This window comes from Melanostigma gelatinosum (genome assembly GCF_949748355.1).
Source record: "Melanostigma gelatinosum genome assembly, chromosome: 5".
Lineage (NCBI taxonomy): Eukaryota > Metazoa > Chordata > Actinopteri > Perciformes > Zoarcidae > Melanostigma > Melanostigma gelatinosum.
In genome coordinates, this window is record NC_136638.1 from 20673595 (window position 1) to 20688831 (window position 15237).

General features: G+C 41.2%; 1 protein-coding gene across 5 annotated transcripts; it reads left to right on the forward strand.

Moving 5' to 3' along the window:
• The first annotated feature begins 237 nt into the window (after positions 1–237).
• Positions 238–14662, forward strand: septin6 (septin 6). 5 transcript variants are annotated; one of them, XM_079268551.1, is made up of 11 exons: positions 238–315; positions 2061–2175; positions 3976–4171; positions 4814–5000; positions 6280–6441; positions 6851–6947; positions 8067–8235; positions 8419–8551; positions 8679–8869; positions 10287–10333; positions 11407–12505. In XM_079268551.1, the coding sequence occupies exons 1-10, from the start codon at positions 286–288 to the stop codon at positions 10288–10290; spliced, it is 1284 nt and encodes a 427-aa protein (XP_079124677.1). In that variant the 5' UTR covers positions 238–285; the 3' UTR covers positions 10291–10333; positions 11407–12505. The 5 variants fall into 5 exon arrangements, with proteins under 5 accessions (XP_079124677.1, XP_079124676.1, XP_079124674.1 ...); XM_079268550.1 differs by lacking the exons at positions 10287–10333; positions 11407–12505 and adding an exon at positions 13511–14662; XM_079268548.1 differs by lacking the exons at positions 10287–10333; positions 11407–12505 and adding an exon at positions 12877–13503.
• Positions 14663–15237: the final 575 nt, after the last annotated feature.

Genomic DNA, 15237 nt, shown 5'->3' on the forward strand with positions numbered 1-15237 from the left:
GGGCGACACCATAAAGGCATCATGTGGGGGAGCTCAGTGGACAGCGCTAATTTGTAATCCAAATTTTTTGGAAGATATTTTTCAAAACACGAGCCGAGTTATATCTGGCGTTTATCAACGCCCAGTGTGAGAACAGTTTTTACAGTGTGGTACAGTCGCAAAACAGTCGGTTGAATAGTGGTACATTCCAACGAGGCCCCCTTTCCGCGTAACGTCAACAGCGTAGCTTCCTTTGCTAACTAACGTTAGCGACAGCGGCAGAGGTTTCGTCCTCCGTTAACCACCATGGCGTCAACTGAGATAGCGAGGCAAGCGGTGAGTAACCTATTTTACTCAGGATGCCATCGTCACTATCAACACATAGCTCTTGAAATGTGTTTGCCATCCCATATCAATGTCAAATATATACTTCTAGTGTTCAGTAAGATAATACGTTTGGGAGATATTTAGGTTAGCTAGCAGCCGCTGTTCATGGTGAACGTAACCGAAATTCAATGGAATATCGCCAAACAAAAACGACCGTTGGTGGCGGTTGGCTATTAGAAAACGGATTGTGCATTTCTAAATCGTATAGAATAGATCGTTTTAAAGTAAGGCCTGAGGTTGCTCAGTCGTAGCTTTCTGTTAAATATCTCCATTTCCGTAAGTTAACGCCTGCAGACATCCTGTGCTGAGATCGATGGCTAAAACTAACTGTTTCAAACGAAATGGTTCTCTTGGGGGATTACATATTTGAAACACGGTGTAGTATCTTCTGTATTAGCTCACGGGAAATGGACAACCTATAACAGAGCCGTCGGTAGGCCATTCATTCCTAACACCCCCGTTTCTGCACAGCTACGGTGCTCATTTCCGTTATGTTGTTTCAAATAACGTTAAGTCCCGTTAACTTTCAGTCGGGCGTTGTCTGTTGTACCAAACATATTTCTTGTCGGTTATGTTCGTTTCGAGCCTGTAATTTGAATTGTGTAAAGTTTACCTGGCTTTTGTTTGTGCGTGTGCGCGCGCGCGCGCGCGCGTGTGTGTGTGTGTGTGTGTGTGGGTGGGGAAGAAGTCACTACACTCAGAAAAGAGTGCTCAGAATAGCACGCTTTTGCGGCCCAATGAATGGAAACCCGCTGTGTGTGACTTGGCTTGTAAGAGTATTGAAAAGCAGGAATGGTTTCAGGAATGTTGCACTTGCAGCGGAAGAGGAAAAGGCTGTTTGTCCAGTCACATTACCCCCAGATAGCCCAAATACTCCCTCAGCTGTTTAAACCCAATTCTAACAATCCAAATAATCCACAACTGCCTGGTACCATCAGCTTGACCAACGGAATGTTTTCCTCTCAAAGCCACATTGGAAAGCAAGTTAAGCGACAATGTGTTATTGTTAAGCCACATAATGGCCTGTTGGCTGAGGTCTAGCTGGTTGAGAGCCATTGCTTTGCCGTATAATCTAAATTCTTTGCTTTCCGGCACCTCATAATGTAGACGTGGGCTGCCGAAATGAGATTCACAGAAGATGGAGATACTCACCAGCAGCCAGACGCCCCCACACACATGTAACAACAGTGCTTCTACACAAAAATAGTGTGAAAGGGAAGTGCAACCGGCCAAATATTGGGAGTTAAAGGGCTCAAGTCAAAGTGACACCTCAGAAACACACATTGGTGGCTAACTGGACTCTTTTGTCTCTTATTCTTTCAGTTTTTAAAGTACATATTTATTGTCAAAGCAATTTGTTGTTTTTGAAATGCTCTTGACACATTGACAGCGATACCTTTCCATATATGTACATTGTGGTTTGTAACTGTCTCGTTTGTGGGGAGACAGTTCACACTCAGGAAACAGGAAGTGAGCAACATTGTAGCTAAAGTCTCTCTCAAACACTAACATGATCAAACGTGGTGGCAAGTGTGTTAATTTGAGTGTAATTTGGAAAATATAATGTTATTTCTCCACAAGTCAACAATTGAGATGTATATGATAATTGTAGAGCGTTAGAGAGAAGCCATACTTTTAACAAGGCATTTCAATGCATGATCGATATAAATCTGATGTTTAATGTTGGTTTTTAGGGTGAAGGTGCTCGTGCTGTCCCTCTGGCAGGCCATGTCGGCTTTGACAGCATGCCTGATCAGCTGGTCAACAAATCTGTCAACCACGGATTCTGCTTTAACATCCTCTGTGTTGGTGAGTATGTTGTGCGTGAACATGCTTTTACTCTCTCTCTCTCTCTCTCCTGAGGCTAAAAGATGACGTATTTGCCTCAATGAAAGTCAGGCTTTTCCACAAGATGCAAAGCACATTGTCCTGTGTTTGACCTACTAAGAGTCCTTCTGACCGGTCAGCATTGGTTACCACGATGAGTGAGATGCTCAGATAAGTGCTCAGCGAACAAATTCAGAATAGATATTTTTTAACTTCAGTAGTAGGATTATTCACTCTCATATACTCAACTGCCAGTTTATGAGGTGCACCCAGCTAACTAATGGAATCTAATACAACAGTTGTGCAATAAACTCAAGCTTTAAGTTGTTTTTAAGGCGTTTATTCAACTTTATGGTCATTTTGAGGGCTATGGTTTGTGGTGCCGTTTCATTGTATTGGGTTATACTGAGAGGCGTTTCTAATATTGTTTCCGTTCTATTTGTGTCAGTGAGTGCTGGCTAGAACTTAAGATATTTCAGTTTTTGGTAACATTGCATTACTGGCTGCTGTATGCTGTCAAACATTTCTTTGCTATTTGGAATAATGTTATTATAGGGGCACATAAAATCCCAGAGGAGCAATGGAAATTTGTAACCAATTGGTTGGCAATGTTTTCTTTTTCTGCCTTCTGTGTGTTGTTTCCCCAAACATCTCCTAATTTTAGTTTACACAGAGTGGAAGACATGACACACACACGCACACACACACACATATAAATGGTCATTATTTGCTACTGCTCTCTAAGACCTTGTATGAAATGTATGCTATGTGTTATGTTGCTGTTCAGATATCTAGTTACGCTATGACGATGTGTTATGTTTTAAAGATTTTGTTGATCGGACCTGGTGGACATTTTTAGTGGGATGTTTTCGACTAGCCTCCCAGCTGAAGTTTTGTGGTCTATTTATATTTGTGTAGGAGTGAAAAGTGGATATGGCCAACAATAATGTGTCTTTCATAATTTAAACAAAACTAATGTCATAATTACTTAATATTGGGGCTATAATAACCAAACCATAACTCTGAACAAACGGTACACTACATTCAAGAATATGAAAGCAAAGATGATGCAGGAGACTAACATCTTTTCTTGCAGACTCTGAATGCTGTGAATCACAAGTGCACATTAGAACAAGCATTACTTGAGGCAAAGACATGTGATCTTTGTTTTTCTATGTTTTTGGTTGTGGCCTACAATTCCAAAAAAGGAATCAAAAATGTGGAGATGATTGGTTCCATTGGGCTAACAGATGACTGACCTTTCTGCACAGGGTTTTTATTATGTCATCTTTATTATAGGTTATAGGAGGTTTGACTGCAATTATTTCCAGTTTGTCTCATTTGTTTTTAAAAAGAGATGCCAAATTTCCTTTAGCATGAGCGACTTCTCTATAGTGACTGAAGCTGAGCTCTGAAGGAAGATTAGAAATGTGGAGCATTGAAATGGGCTATCATGCTTAGACTGTAGGTCAGACTGTGAGGAATAAAAATAGAATTTCTTTCAGAGGGAGCTCTTTATCTGAGTCATATGACGGCCTCGTTACAGTAAACGGATGGCAGAATTAATCAGTAAATAAGCTCCGTGGGGAGCATCTTCAATATGTTAAATTGAATCTTGCATTCCATTAAATAATGCGGTCAATACACTTTCTGATTAGCGTGAGCATAGATTTATCAGAAGCTGACTGAATGGAGGTGCAGAGAACAGTTTAGTGGGAAGGAAACCAAGATCAAGGTTCCTAGGATCCCAGTAACGCGATGACATTTCTCCGTGTTGTCTAGGCGAGACGGGTCTCGGGAAGTCCACCCTCATGGACACGTTGTTCAACACCAAGTTTGAGGGCGAGCCCACCCAGCACAACCAGCCGGGAGTCACGCTCAAATCCAACACCTATGAGCTCCAGGAGAGTAACGTGCGCCTCAAACTCACCGTCGTCAACACCGTCGGCTTCGGAGACCAGATCAACAAAGAAGACAGGTAATTCAATCTGGACAAATGTCACTTCTTTGAGAGAGGGAGAGGTCTGATCCCCACTCGATCACGCACACTACATTCCTGGCATACAACGACTTTGTGAGAGCTCTGAGCCCTTTGGGAGCTCAGGTTCCTTCGGTCCCCATCCTGAATGAAACCGTACCCGACCCGTAGGATGTGGAATAATGTCTCCAGCTCCAGGAGTTTCTGCAGCAGTTTCATCGTATCCACTCGTACAAACCAAAATCAGATGTAGACGCTTTCTGTTTTTCTGGTGTTTGACTAGATTGAACAAGATTGAACAAGATACGGTCACGTGACTGTTCACTGATGAAAGGCTACGGCACGAGTTTAAACAAAGCTTAACTCTGCTTCTGAGGTTAAGTTTAGGGCGAGATGTCACGTGAGCTCCAACTACATGAGCTCACTGTTATAGGAAGGCTTCAGTTGTTCCTAGGTTTCACAAATTGTTCAGTATCAAATTACCGGCATAGAATAAATAACGTGGACATACACAAGCGCATACTGTGAACTGGAACTGGCTGAATGCTCTCCAGTATGTACACAAGCTGTGTGTTTCTTTCTGTTTGTTTCTGGTCATGTGTTCGCTCATGTTACTTTCCTATTTCTCCCTTTTTCTGACAGCTACAAGTCTATCGTGGAGTTCATTGATGCCCAGTTTGAAGCGTATCTACAAGAGGAGCTGAAAATAAAGCGCACGCTACACAGCTACCACGACACCCGCATCCACGCATGCCTGTATTTCATCGCTCCCACGGGACACTCGCTCAAATCCCTGGACTTGGTGACCATGAAGAAACTTGATAGCAAGGTGAGCTTTGCTTCACTTCCTCAAACTATTATCATCAACCAGATGCCATTTTATGTCTCTAAACTTTGGGATCATTTATTCAGATACCCGCTTTCAATCCTGGGTGTTTCCATCAGTTCCAGATCAATTCCTATTAGTGTTAACGTTCACAAATGTTCTAGCCTGAATGGTGTCTGTATTGTTTTTTAGTTTTTTTTCCAAGCGTTGAATGAGAAGGACCATTGTGCTGCAGAAGAATGATGTTGAAGAATAACTATTATAATGCTTACGAACATGGATGGAGCTACTGTAGCATGTGACAGATGTACTGTCGGTGAATCATTTGGCACTGCATTGTTGTGTGAAGCATTTGATCTATCTACTCTAGTCATGGGTCATAAACCTTGTCTCGGCCATCTGCCTGCATGCCAATTGGCTCTGGTCTTGTTACTGCGTCGGTGTAGGTCAGCTGTGAAATGCAGTCAGCCTTTTTTTTTGTGAGGGCCTTTCCACAGTTGCTTATTTGCATGGATCTCCTGGCTTTTGTACAAAGAGTCGGCTCAGTGTTTGCCAGAGCAGCTGGGCCCTCTGGCAAGTGCTCACAACAGCGTGGTCCAGAGCAGAGCCTCCTGTTTACACATTCACCTCTTGCTGAAGTGTCCATGAGCAAGATGTTGATTCCCCAACCAGACTCAGGAGTGAAGTAAAGTATTACTTGTTCACATGACCCTGGGTGTCCCTTGCTGTTTGAAGGGCCCCCGGTTGGAGAGCAAATCATTTGTAAATGTGTGGGCGATGGAGCTCGTAGGAAATAGTCGTGTTGGAGGGACGGTCTCGTTTTTCATCAGATCGTTGTAAGTGCATATATAAGAATGACCCTGCCTGTATTTTTGCTCCTCATCCCTTCCGGGTTTCTTTTCCGTTTGGATAACATGGACAGCACAAATGTTGTTTTAAATCATTTGAGTCTGACTATTAACACCGTGTTTGGAGAGCTTTTAAGTGATCTGAAACAGGAAGCCTGCAGCTCTTTTTTTTGCTGAGGAATAAAATAAATGAGTAGAAGCGTATAACTGTTACTAAACCTGAATGCTGGTGGAGATCCTACTTCTAAAAGTATTTTTTAGTTTTTAACCTTGTGATACTTTTTAAAAATACATCAACTGTTTTCCAAATCTGGACTATGCAAATGGTGATGGGAAAAAAGTTGCCACTGACTGACATCTAGTGTTTAGCAGCGCATCTGAAAGTGTCGTCTGTACCTTGTCATTGTGTCGATCTCCTAATTGCGCAACCGCAGGTCAACATTATCCCAATCGTCGCCAAGTCGGACGCCATCTCCAAGAGCGAGCTGGCTAAGTTCAAAATCAAAATCACCAGCGAGCTGGTCAGCAACGGAGTGCAGATCTACCAGTTCCCCACTGATGACGAGTCTGTGGCAGAGATCAACTCCACCATGAACGTAAGTCTCACAACTGGTGTATACATAGTCAGTCATGCGTTATATGGCATAAACAACATGTGATGTCGAATCGGGACAGTCATCGTCTGCGTCTGCTCAGGCTGTCAGGAAGCCGCTCCATGCAGGGAGGACCGAGTTCAGAGCGGCTCGCTCGGCAGGAAGCCTGCAGTGTGGGAAAGGGCCTGTGTTCACTGACAGATGAGCCAGGGCTCACTTAGCAGTTAATGAGGTCAGACTGTGGCCTCTTGGCTGTTTATCTACAGTCTGACCACCATCAGGAATGTATCCTGAGCATGTATGAATGAGATAGTTGCAGTAATATTCTCAGATTTTTGAGTAATGAAATGTTCATCATGAACGCTGTGAAGATTGTTTTACACCAGCGTTGCTTTTCCCCTCTGCTCCACAGAGCCATTTGCCATTTGCCGTGGTCGGGAGCACGGAGGAGGTGAAGATTGGGAACAAGATGGTGAAGGCCCGGCAGTACCCCTGGGGGACGGTGCAGGGTAAGCATAGGTCACATCCTGCACAGGAAATGAGAGCGTGCTCCCTCTTCTGCAGCTTGTATTCCTGCTCGGCTCCGACAGCTGCTGCAAACTAGTCGATGAGCTGCTGCATAACCTCATTTAGCCGCAGCACCCTCTCTACCATTACACTGTATGTTAGTGCGCCATCAGCTCTTAGTTCCTACAGATCTAGTAATGTGATGTCTCTGATGACGTGTCAACCGCTTTGTTATTATTGACTTACTTGATCAATACATTACGGAGTGGGTAATGCATTACAGATAGAAAGCTAGTAGATCTATTCATTTCTTGGTCTATAAGCACAAAGTAGAGAAAACTGTTCCATCAACATGACATTTTCAAATGTCTTGTTTTGTCCGGCCAACAGTCCAAAACCCAAAGACATTTATTATAATGATATAAAACAGAATAAAGGCTAAAAATCCTCACATGAGAGAAGCGGGAACCTCAGACCTTTTAAATAACTAGAATGATGATGCGATTCTAAACATAGTTGCTGTTTAACTTTCCGTCGATTGACTGATCGATTAGCTGTTGCAGCTCTACTTTACAGCTAAAATGTATTGTTGACTATGAGGCTAATTTACTTTAGCATTCATTTTAGGGTGTTTATATTCACATCTATATTATATATAAATATCTTCAAAGCTGAGAGTCAGCACTTTAACCTCACAGTCATTGTTTCATTTGAAATACAATGTGCTGGATTGAATGAAAAACATTGCTCTACTAATAATTACCAACTGTTAAATATTTCTGTCCTTTATCTGACCGTGGTTCTGTTCACAGACTCATGCCGTGTGAGTTCACATGCACACACACGCACACACACAATCACACGGTCTGTGGGAGTGTTGCTCTCAGTCTGGTAACAAAATCAATAAACAAGCCACAGGAAGTGAAGACTATTCTGTTCTGACTGGTGAAATACTCGCATGTTTTAATACATTAGATTATTTGCTTTAAATTAATGTAAACGCGTTGGCTGTTTCTGCTATTGTACACTTATTGCTTATTAAATAACTCGTGATGAGTAGGAAGCCATCTGATGTGTTGAGTGAAGCTCTCACGTGTCACTACGATGTGTGTCTCTCACAGTGGAAAACGAGAATCACTGTGACTTCGTCAAGCTGCGAGAAATGCTGATTAGAGTGAACATGGAGGACCTGCGAGAGCAGACTCACACACGTCACTATGAACTCTACCGCCGCTGCAAACTGGAGGAGATGGGTTTCAAAGACACAGACCCTGACAGCAAGCCCTTCAGGTAGGGCTGCTCCCATACATCTTCATGTTCTCCACCTCTACTCTGCTCTCTATTTTATCATGCATTTTTCTGCATCCATTTATCTTTAAAACCTTAAATTCTTTGTGTCTTCATCTGGTGTGTTGTTTCGTTAAATGTTGCTGTCACTCCATTTTATTCCCTTTCTCCTTTTTCCCGTGTCAGTCTTCAGGAGACGTACGAAGCTAAGAGGAACGAGTTCATGGGCGAGCTGCAGAAGAAAGAAGAAGAAATGAGGCAAATGTTTGTCCAAAGAGTCAAAGAGAAGGAGGGCGAGCTCAAAGAGGCAGAGAAAGAGGTATCATCATCATCGAACTCTGCTCCCACACCATCCTGAAATATCACGTGCATCACTCGTTTTAAGGAAGGTTCTGCTCTCGTTTTGAATAATCCAAAGTATTGTGTTTTTTGTCACCAACACGCAGCTGCATGAGAAGTTTGACCGTCTGAAGAAGCTCCACCAGGACGAGAAAAAGAAGCTGGAGGACAAGAGGAAGTCCCTGGACGACGAGCTCAACATGTTCAAACAGAAAAAGACTGCCGCAGAGCTCTTGCAGAACCAAGCCCAGCAGGCAGGGGGCTCCACCACACTCAAGAGGGACAAAGAGAGGAAAAAGTAAGTATTGTTCTCTTCCTCACATCTGTCCTTGCATCTACCACCTCCAGTTGTATAAGGACAGGAAAAGGCTGGATCCTATGAACATGAGAGGAACAAGGCCACATGTTATTACATTGACGTTTCAGGATGTCGATCATTTGCCAAATGAGTACATGAATGTCATTGCCAATAAGTGAGAAGTCGTTTGTGGTACATTCCCTAGGGGGTTCATATGTTGTGCAATAGACTAACATATGTAGCTGTGTCCTGATAAACTTCTTCAGCATTCATTCCACTCTGTGCACATGTGCTGCAGGCAGAACTTCATTTTGGTCTGTCCCACTAATGTCATCAAACGCTTAGCGGTTTCTCTCTCACCACTCGCTTATAATCCGCCAGATATTTGTATAATTGAATGTGTTGAGTAGTTAAAGGCTCTGGCTAAGCCGAAGACTTCTCACTCTGATCTTCTGAAAGAGGTTGATGCACCAGTTTACCCTCCGTATAATAACAGAGAATATGTTCCATGCTGAGAGAGCTGACCAGAATTCCTAATTTATCATTTGAGGAGCAGAGCGGGAGGGGGGGGGGGACTGGTGACAATGCCTCGCTGTCCTCATCTAAATAGTTGAAAAGTTGCCAACTGTCAGAAATCCTCATCATGAAATTTAATACTCTGAACAGATTTGTGTAAATAACTTAATTGCAACTCTGTTACCAATTTACTGGACAGCTCTATGAACTTGAAAGGAAGTTGATAAACAAACATTTGTTTCACAGTTCATCATCGTTTCAGTGGAAACGATCTGACACTGTTCCTCACAGGGGCCACTTGTTTGGTTTTAATCAATCTACAGTATGAACTCTGTTTTCCACATTTGTTTTTCCTGGTATATCTGACATTAATTCTGTTGTTCTTTCACTAATCGTGAGCGTATGAGACTGTTTTCCACAGCATGTTTCATGCTTACAGGCAGTGTTTGAAGCCAGATGTGTTTGAGTATAACTATAGTGCTGTCGACATTGTTGGTCCCTTCATGTTGGTAATCCACTCCTGGTTTTGTGTTGAAGCTGATGTGACGCTGTGCCTGTTAGAAATGGAGGAAGACACTTGCGCTGAGAAAGGTTCTTGTTGCTTTATTTTCTTCCCGGTTAATTTGTTTTCTTCACAGCCACTTCTTCTCTTTATGAGCTCGGCCTCGGAAGTTTCTCTTCCAAAAAGGGGGCCTCTGTGCAGCTTTAGCTCTGTCTGTGGTTCCCTGAGTAAACGAAGGTCTTGCACTTCAAGTGTTAACACGGATAATATTCATGTTTATCTTTCAGTGTTTTCTGCAGTTTCCAGACCACACAATTATTAATTACTGCTTGTTGTGTAAATGCGAATGTGTCCTGTGAGTGCATGTGTCACCCATGTTGCATCCGTAATGTTTTCCAGTTAACTCCTCCCACACTTGCTGCATGCTGCATGGGGCATCTTTTCTGGTAAGACACCACCGACCATCTCAAAATATAACTGTGAAAAATCAGCCAGGTATCGACTTTTAACTGATGACTAGTACACGAGTAAAGAATTACTGTAAAATACAAGTTGGGAATAAATTACATAAATGACAGTTTGTGGATACTCACCTTTTTTTTCCTTTTAATTGACATCCTGCAACCGGCCTAAACATAGAACAGGATGTGCACACAATCTCCACATTAGAATTCAACCACAATCAAATTAACCTTTGAAAGCTATTAAATGTGTTAACTAACACGCATTTAATTGGCAATTTTAATATGTAATAAAGTGTGATAAACGGGCCCAGTAATTCTAATAAACGAGTGCAGGCTGACAGTATATCACTGTTAACATCTGTGTCCATCATATCCTTGAGCTGGCAGTGTTTACCGTCCTTGTGCCAGCTTCTAAATCAACCAGTTTATTAGCTCTCCACACACCCATTTGATTAACTGCCCCATCTGCCTCCCTAAATCCACAACAGTTTATTTTTGTGGCTCTACAAAGTCCTTCCCCACCCAGCCGTGCAGTCGCACAAAGAACCATTCAAGGCCACACCAGAGCAGCAAACAGCCCCGGGGCCCATCTCTGTTTGTAGCGATGACATGTTTTGTTGATCTCGCAGCCATATGATGGCCTCCACTCCCTCTTGAGTGGACAAAAAAGCCAAATCCACAGAGAGATGTTGTTGAGTCTCAACCGCTGGGGAGGGTAGAAGTGAACGAAGACATCTGTCTCGCAATCTGTAAACTCCTCAAGCAGCTGCAGGACTGTTAAAATAGACAAAGACAAGCTGCTGTTTGATGATGAAGACAATCAAACCCATTGTTTGTTAAAGCTCAGGAGCAGAAAGAATCCTATAAATATAAAATAATTTATTCTGCTGATTCCAAGAAATAGACGACCCTAACCTCTGTGCACTCGAACCCTTTGAGACGATCTCCTCTAATTACCACCTGGTCACGAATGTTGATGTCAAACAGTGTGTGTGTGTCGTGATGATGTTTTAACTCAAAAGAAAGCAATAACAGCCCTTCTCTCTCATTTCCAGCTTAGGATTCCTGTAGAAAAAGTGCTCCCTTGTGGCCATCCTGCTGTGAATGAGTTTCCACCCCATCATCTTTTTTACAGTACCCCTCCCCCCCACCCTCACCCAACCCCCATAATCCAACCCTCCACATGCCCCCTGCTCTCTGGAAGACGCTGGGCATTGCTATCAGTCTGACCGTTTTTGCTGAATGACGCTTGTATGTTATATGGTTTTTACAAGCAATTCTTTGGCTTGACTTTTTTTATACAAATTTACAGAGTAATGCATTCCATGTTTGTTTTATATGAAGTGATTAATTGCATGATAGAGTGAGCTTTTTGAATATTAACATACATGGCTACTGTAGTGATGGCAGACATGTGTTGAGGGTAAAGTGAAACGCGCATCAGACAGTTAGGACCTCAGTGTAAACAAAGATCTGCAGAAGATTACAGGAAAGAGAGAATTAGGTCGACTGATGATGCGACGATGGATTAAGTTAGTATTGAGCCGTCTTCAGATTAAAGCACAGCAATCACAACAGTGATTCTCACTTTTACAAACACCAAGTAACAGCAATTTCTGAATGGAATTTATTAATCCACCTTTGTAACGGCAGACCCCGCCACTAACAATGTAGACTATTATCACCAGAAATGCAGAAATAATATCAAAAAGGGGATTTGATTTCATGAAAATCGAATAACTAATTATTACCTCAACCGTATAGACTTCAGACCGACAATAAGAATTTATTTAATTTGAGATTTGTTTTGGTATTTATGTCCTTTTGCTGACGCTGCTTCACTTTATCCAGATGCATGAGTAGTTGTGAGCCTAATCTCTCTGCCACTTCTCCCATACCTCATTCATTGTCATGTTTTATGTGCATACTTGTATTAGCTTTCACAGTTCCACTTTTTTTATACACAAATGTGATGTTTTTTAAGTATATATAAATTTTGTCAGTGCAATTGTAACTTTCTTACTTACTATGAAGGCACATTTAGAAGTAATTCATTATACTGTCCATTGTCCTGCAGGGACCAGTGTTTGTATTCGTGTTACACACAAAAGACATATTATCTCTCAAGAAAATAAAGGCCAATTTTTCACCAAATATTACAATTGTGGCCATAATCATTGTGTATGAAAAATATTGCCTTAAATTAGGAGACTGGAGGAAGGTTTAATAAACCCAAATGGGGAAAGTGGGTACGCTTGATTTGCAGGATGAAGCATTTCGGTTGATTTGTTATTAATTGGAGAACCGTGAATGAATGTTGATGCCAATAAGCGTTACTGTGATGATCGGTTATTGTTTTTTTCACCACTTCAAAGTTCAAGGTTGCTTGTATTATACAATGTTCTTGGATTCAAGACATTGCTGCATAAAATGCTACCAGGGTAGAAATACATCAAGACAACGAGCCGTTCCCTCCTCTCTAATCCTCCGCTCACTGGTCTGTGTGGTTTCACTTTCCTTTGCAGTAATCCCTGGCTCTGCACTGAGTAGGCCCTCAGCCCTCAAGCTTTGCTAAGGGACCGGCCTTTGTGGGTACTGAGTACCTCAAATGTGACCAGAGGCTTTGTGGACCCCATCCTTCAGGGTTTCTCAATCATGACCTGCTCTGCTATCGTTTTGATTCATGTGTATCTGTGTTTCTCTGCAGCTCTAACCTCAGCTTCTCCTTTTTGGCCTTTGCTTATGTTTATATGTGCACTGTTTGTTTTTTGGGCTGTTACTAACACCTTTTCCACTTGATGGAAATTATATGCGCACTTGTTCATTTATTGTTGTATTTGGACAATTATTAACTCTTTTTTTTTTCCTTTTGTAAACTGGACCACAGGCAAGATGTGATCATTTCACAGTGTAACAATCATGCAGCATCATCAGTCGGCACAATATAATCTCACAGTTTTATGCTTTATTGTGTTGCTTGAACAACTGTGCTCCCAGGGATTTTTACCACCTAACTTTGTATTTATGATAATCAAACATAGATATGTTTTCTACCTGAATTCAGATGCACTTCTATATCTCAAGCGTGTGTTTTTGTTGTCAGAGTTTCTGCTTTGCCACCTCTCTAACTGCCGGCTTTCTCTTTCTTTGTCTCTTCAGCTTCTTTTAATCTGTCTTGACCACCTGAAGAGAGGATTGCAGCTTCAGCAAGAACTAAGCATCCTTCACCTCTCCCCGTTTTTCTCGCTGTATCGACCCTTTTCTAGTCTCCCCATCGCATCTCCTTTTTTAATTTTTTTTGGGATTATGGCCTTATGTCGACTCACATGGTATTTCTGATGACCGAGTGAAGCTCTAAACCCATGCAGGTTGGGAACCGGGCACAGTTTTAAATCTGCTAATATGTCTTAATGTATATAAAGAGAAGCTTGTATTTCATAGAAATCATCAGTTAGGATTCACACATTTACAGGACTCATGTGAAATCATTTGAATTACAATGTCCTGGACTCTGCACTCATCTTTTCAATAGGATTCTTAATACATGCTACGGAAACATTGAGGCTTGCTGATTAAAGACGAACTCATCAAGTCAAGAAGCACTTACTGCACTATGTATAACGTGTTGTGAATGAGTAATCTTGTTGTTTTCTCGAATCTAGTCCAGTTTTAAATGAAAACCACCCGCCTTCAGGTATTCTGAACACTAAAAGTAAATTAATGCAAAAGCCAAAGCAATATTCCTACTTCCACTTCATTTGATGTTGCCCATGTTTATAAGTCACTGTTGAATACCATGGAGGTCACATGTAATGGCCTTTTTATTACACGTTGTGCTTTAATATTCACCGGCCTATTCTATATTTTTGCATGGAATTTTTATTTGATTACCTCTTTGATATTTGACCCGTTTGTTTTTTTTAATCCCCTAATAATTCAGTTTTGCAATCTATTTCAACTTAATTGCTGTTTTTGTCAAATGGTGCATATTATTGGTGTATATTTGCTCTGTCCGATCATTTCAGCTCCCTTTTTTGCCAAATATTAGTGTAAGATGGAGTTGACCTCAATCCCAGATAGGAGTATTAAAAAGATACTCATGCATTTGTATAATTTATAAGGATATATTTTGTGTTTTGAAGTGGAGACTTGTGGTTTATTACCTATGACCTTTGGACATGAATATGAGTGTAAAGTAACATTTGGTGTCATACAATGCCATACATTTTTCTAGTATCATTCATCACCTCTTGTAGTTAAAGACTTTCCAACACTACAATTAATTAAATATCTTACTTTAGTTTCATTCCATTGATGTACATTTTCAATAAAACAAAATATGATCCAAACATATTAAGCTTTTGCCTTTTATTTACAGTGTTTGACACGAACGGTTACCCCAGATCATGTTTATTGTTAATTAGCAGCAGCATTGTAGTTGTTGTGGGCTATGAAAGTCTGCTAATGTGACCTGTAATCAGTACTTACTATATGAGTATTAAAACTGTGAGACACTTCAGTATTCAGCAGTTAAATTGTGAAGAATTGCATTTTTTAATGTATTTTAACTTCATTTAAACAGGGAGTCACCTGAGATACATTATTTATTTTACACACAAACACATGTTGATGTAAAGCATTTACATATATAGCACAATTAAATAAACCTGAGGGGCATAAAAGAGAGAAACTTCATTATATAAAAAAATAAGTTACCTTCCACATGAAACATTTTCAAAAGTGGCATCTAATGCATCATTTCCATGTGAAATATATTTCGTAAATTATTCAAAGCCTGGGGTGCAAAGTACAAATGTAGTGCAATAAGACACACATAATATAATATTATTGGGCTAATTATTAGGCTATATATGATGGCTGTAAAA

Excerpts from the sequence above, each read along its gene's own strand:
- septin6 (XM_079268548.1), top strand. The coding sequence starts at position 286 with ATGGCGTCAACTGAGATAGCGAGGCAAGCG. Across the intron at positions 2,176-3,975 it reads CTTTAACATCCTCTGTGTTG|GCGAGACGGGTCTCGGGAAG; the intron begins GTGAGTATGTTG and ends CGTGTTGTCTAG. Across the intron at positions 4,172-4,813 it reads CAGATCAACAAAGAAGACAG|CTACAAGTCTATCGTGGAGT; the intron begins GTAATTCAATCT and ends TTTTTCTGACAG.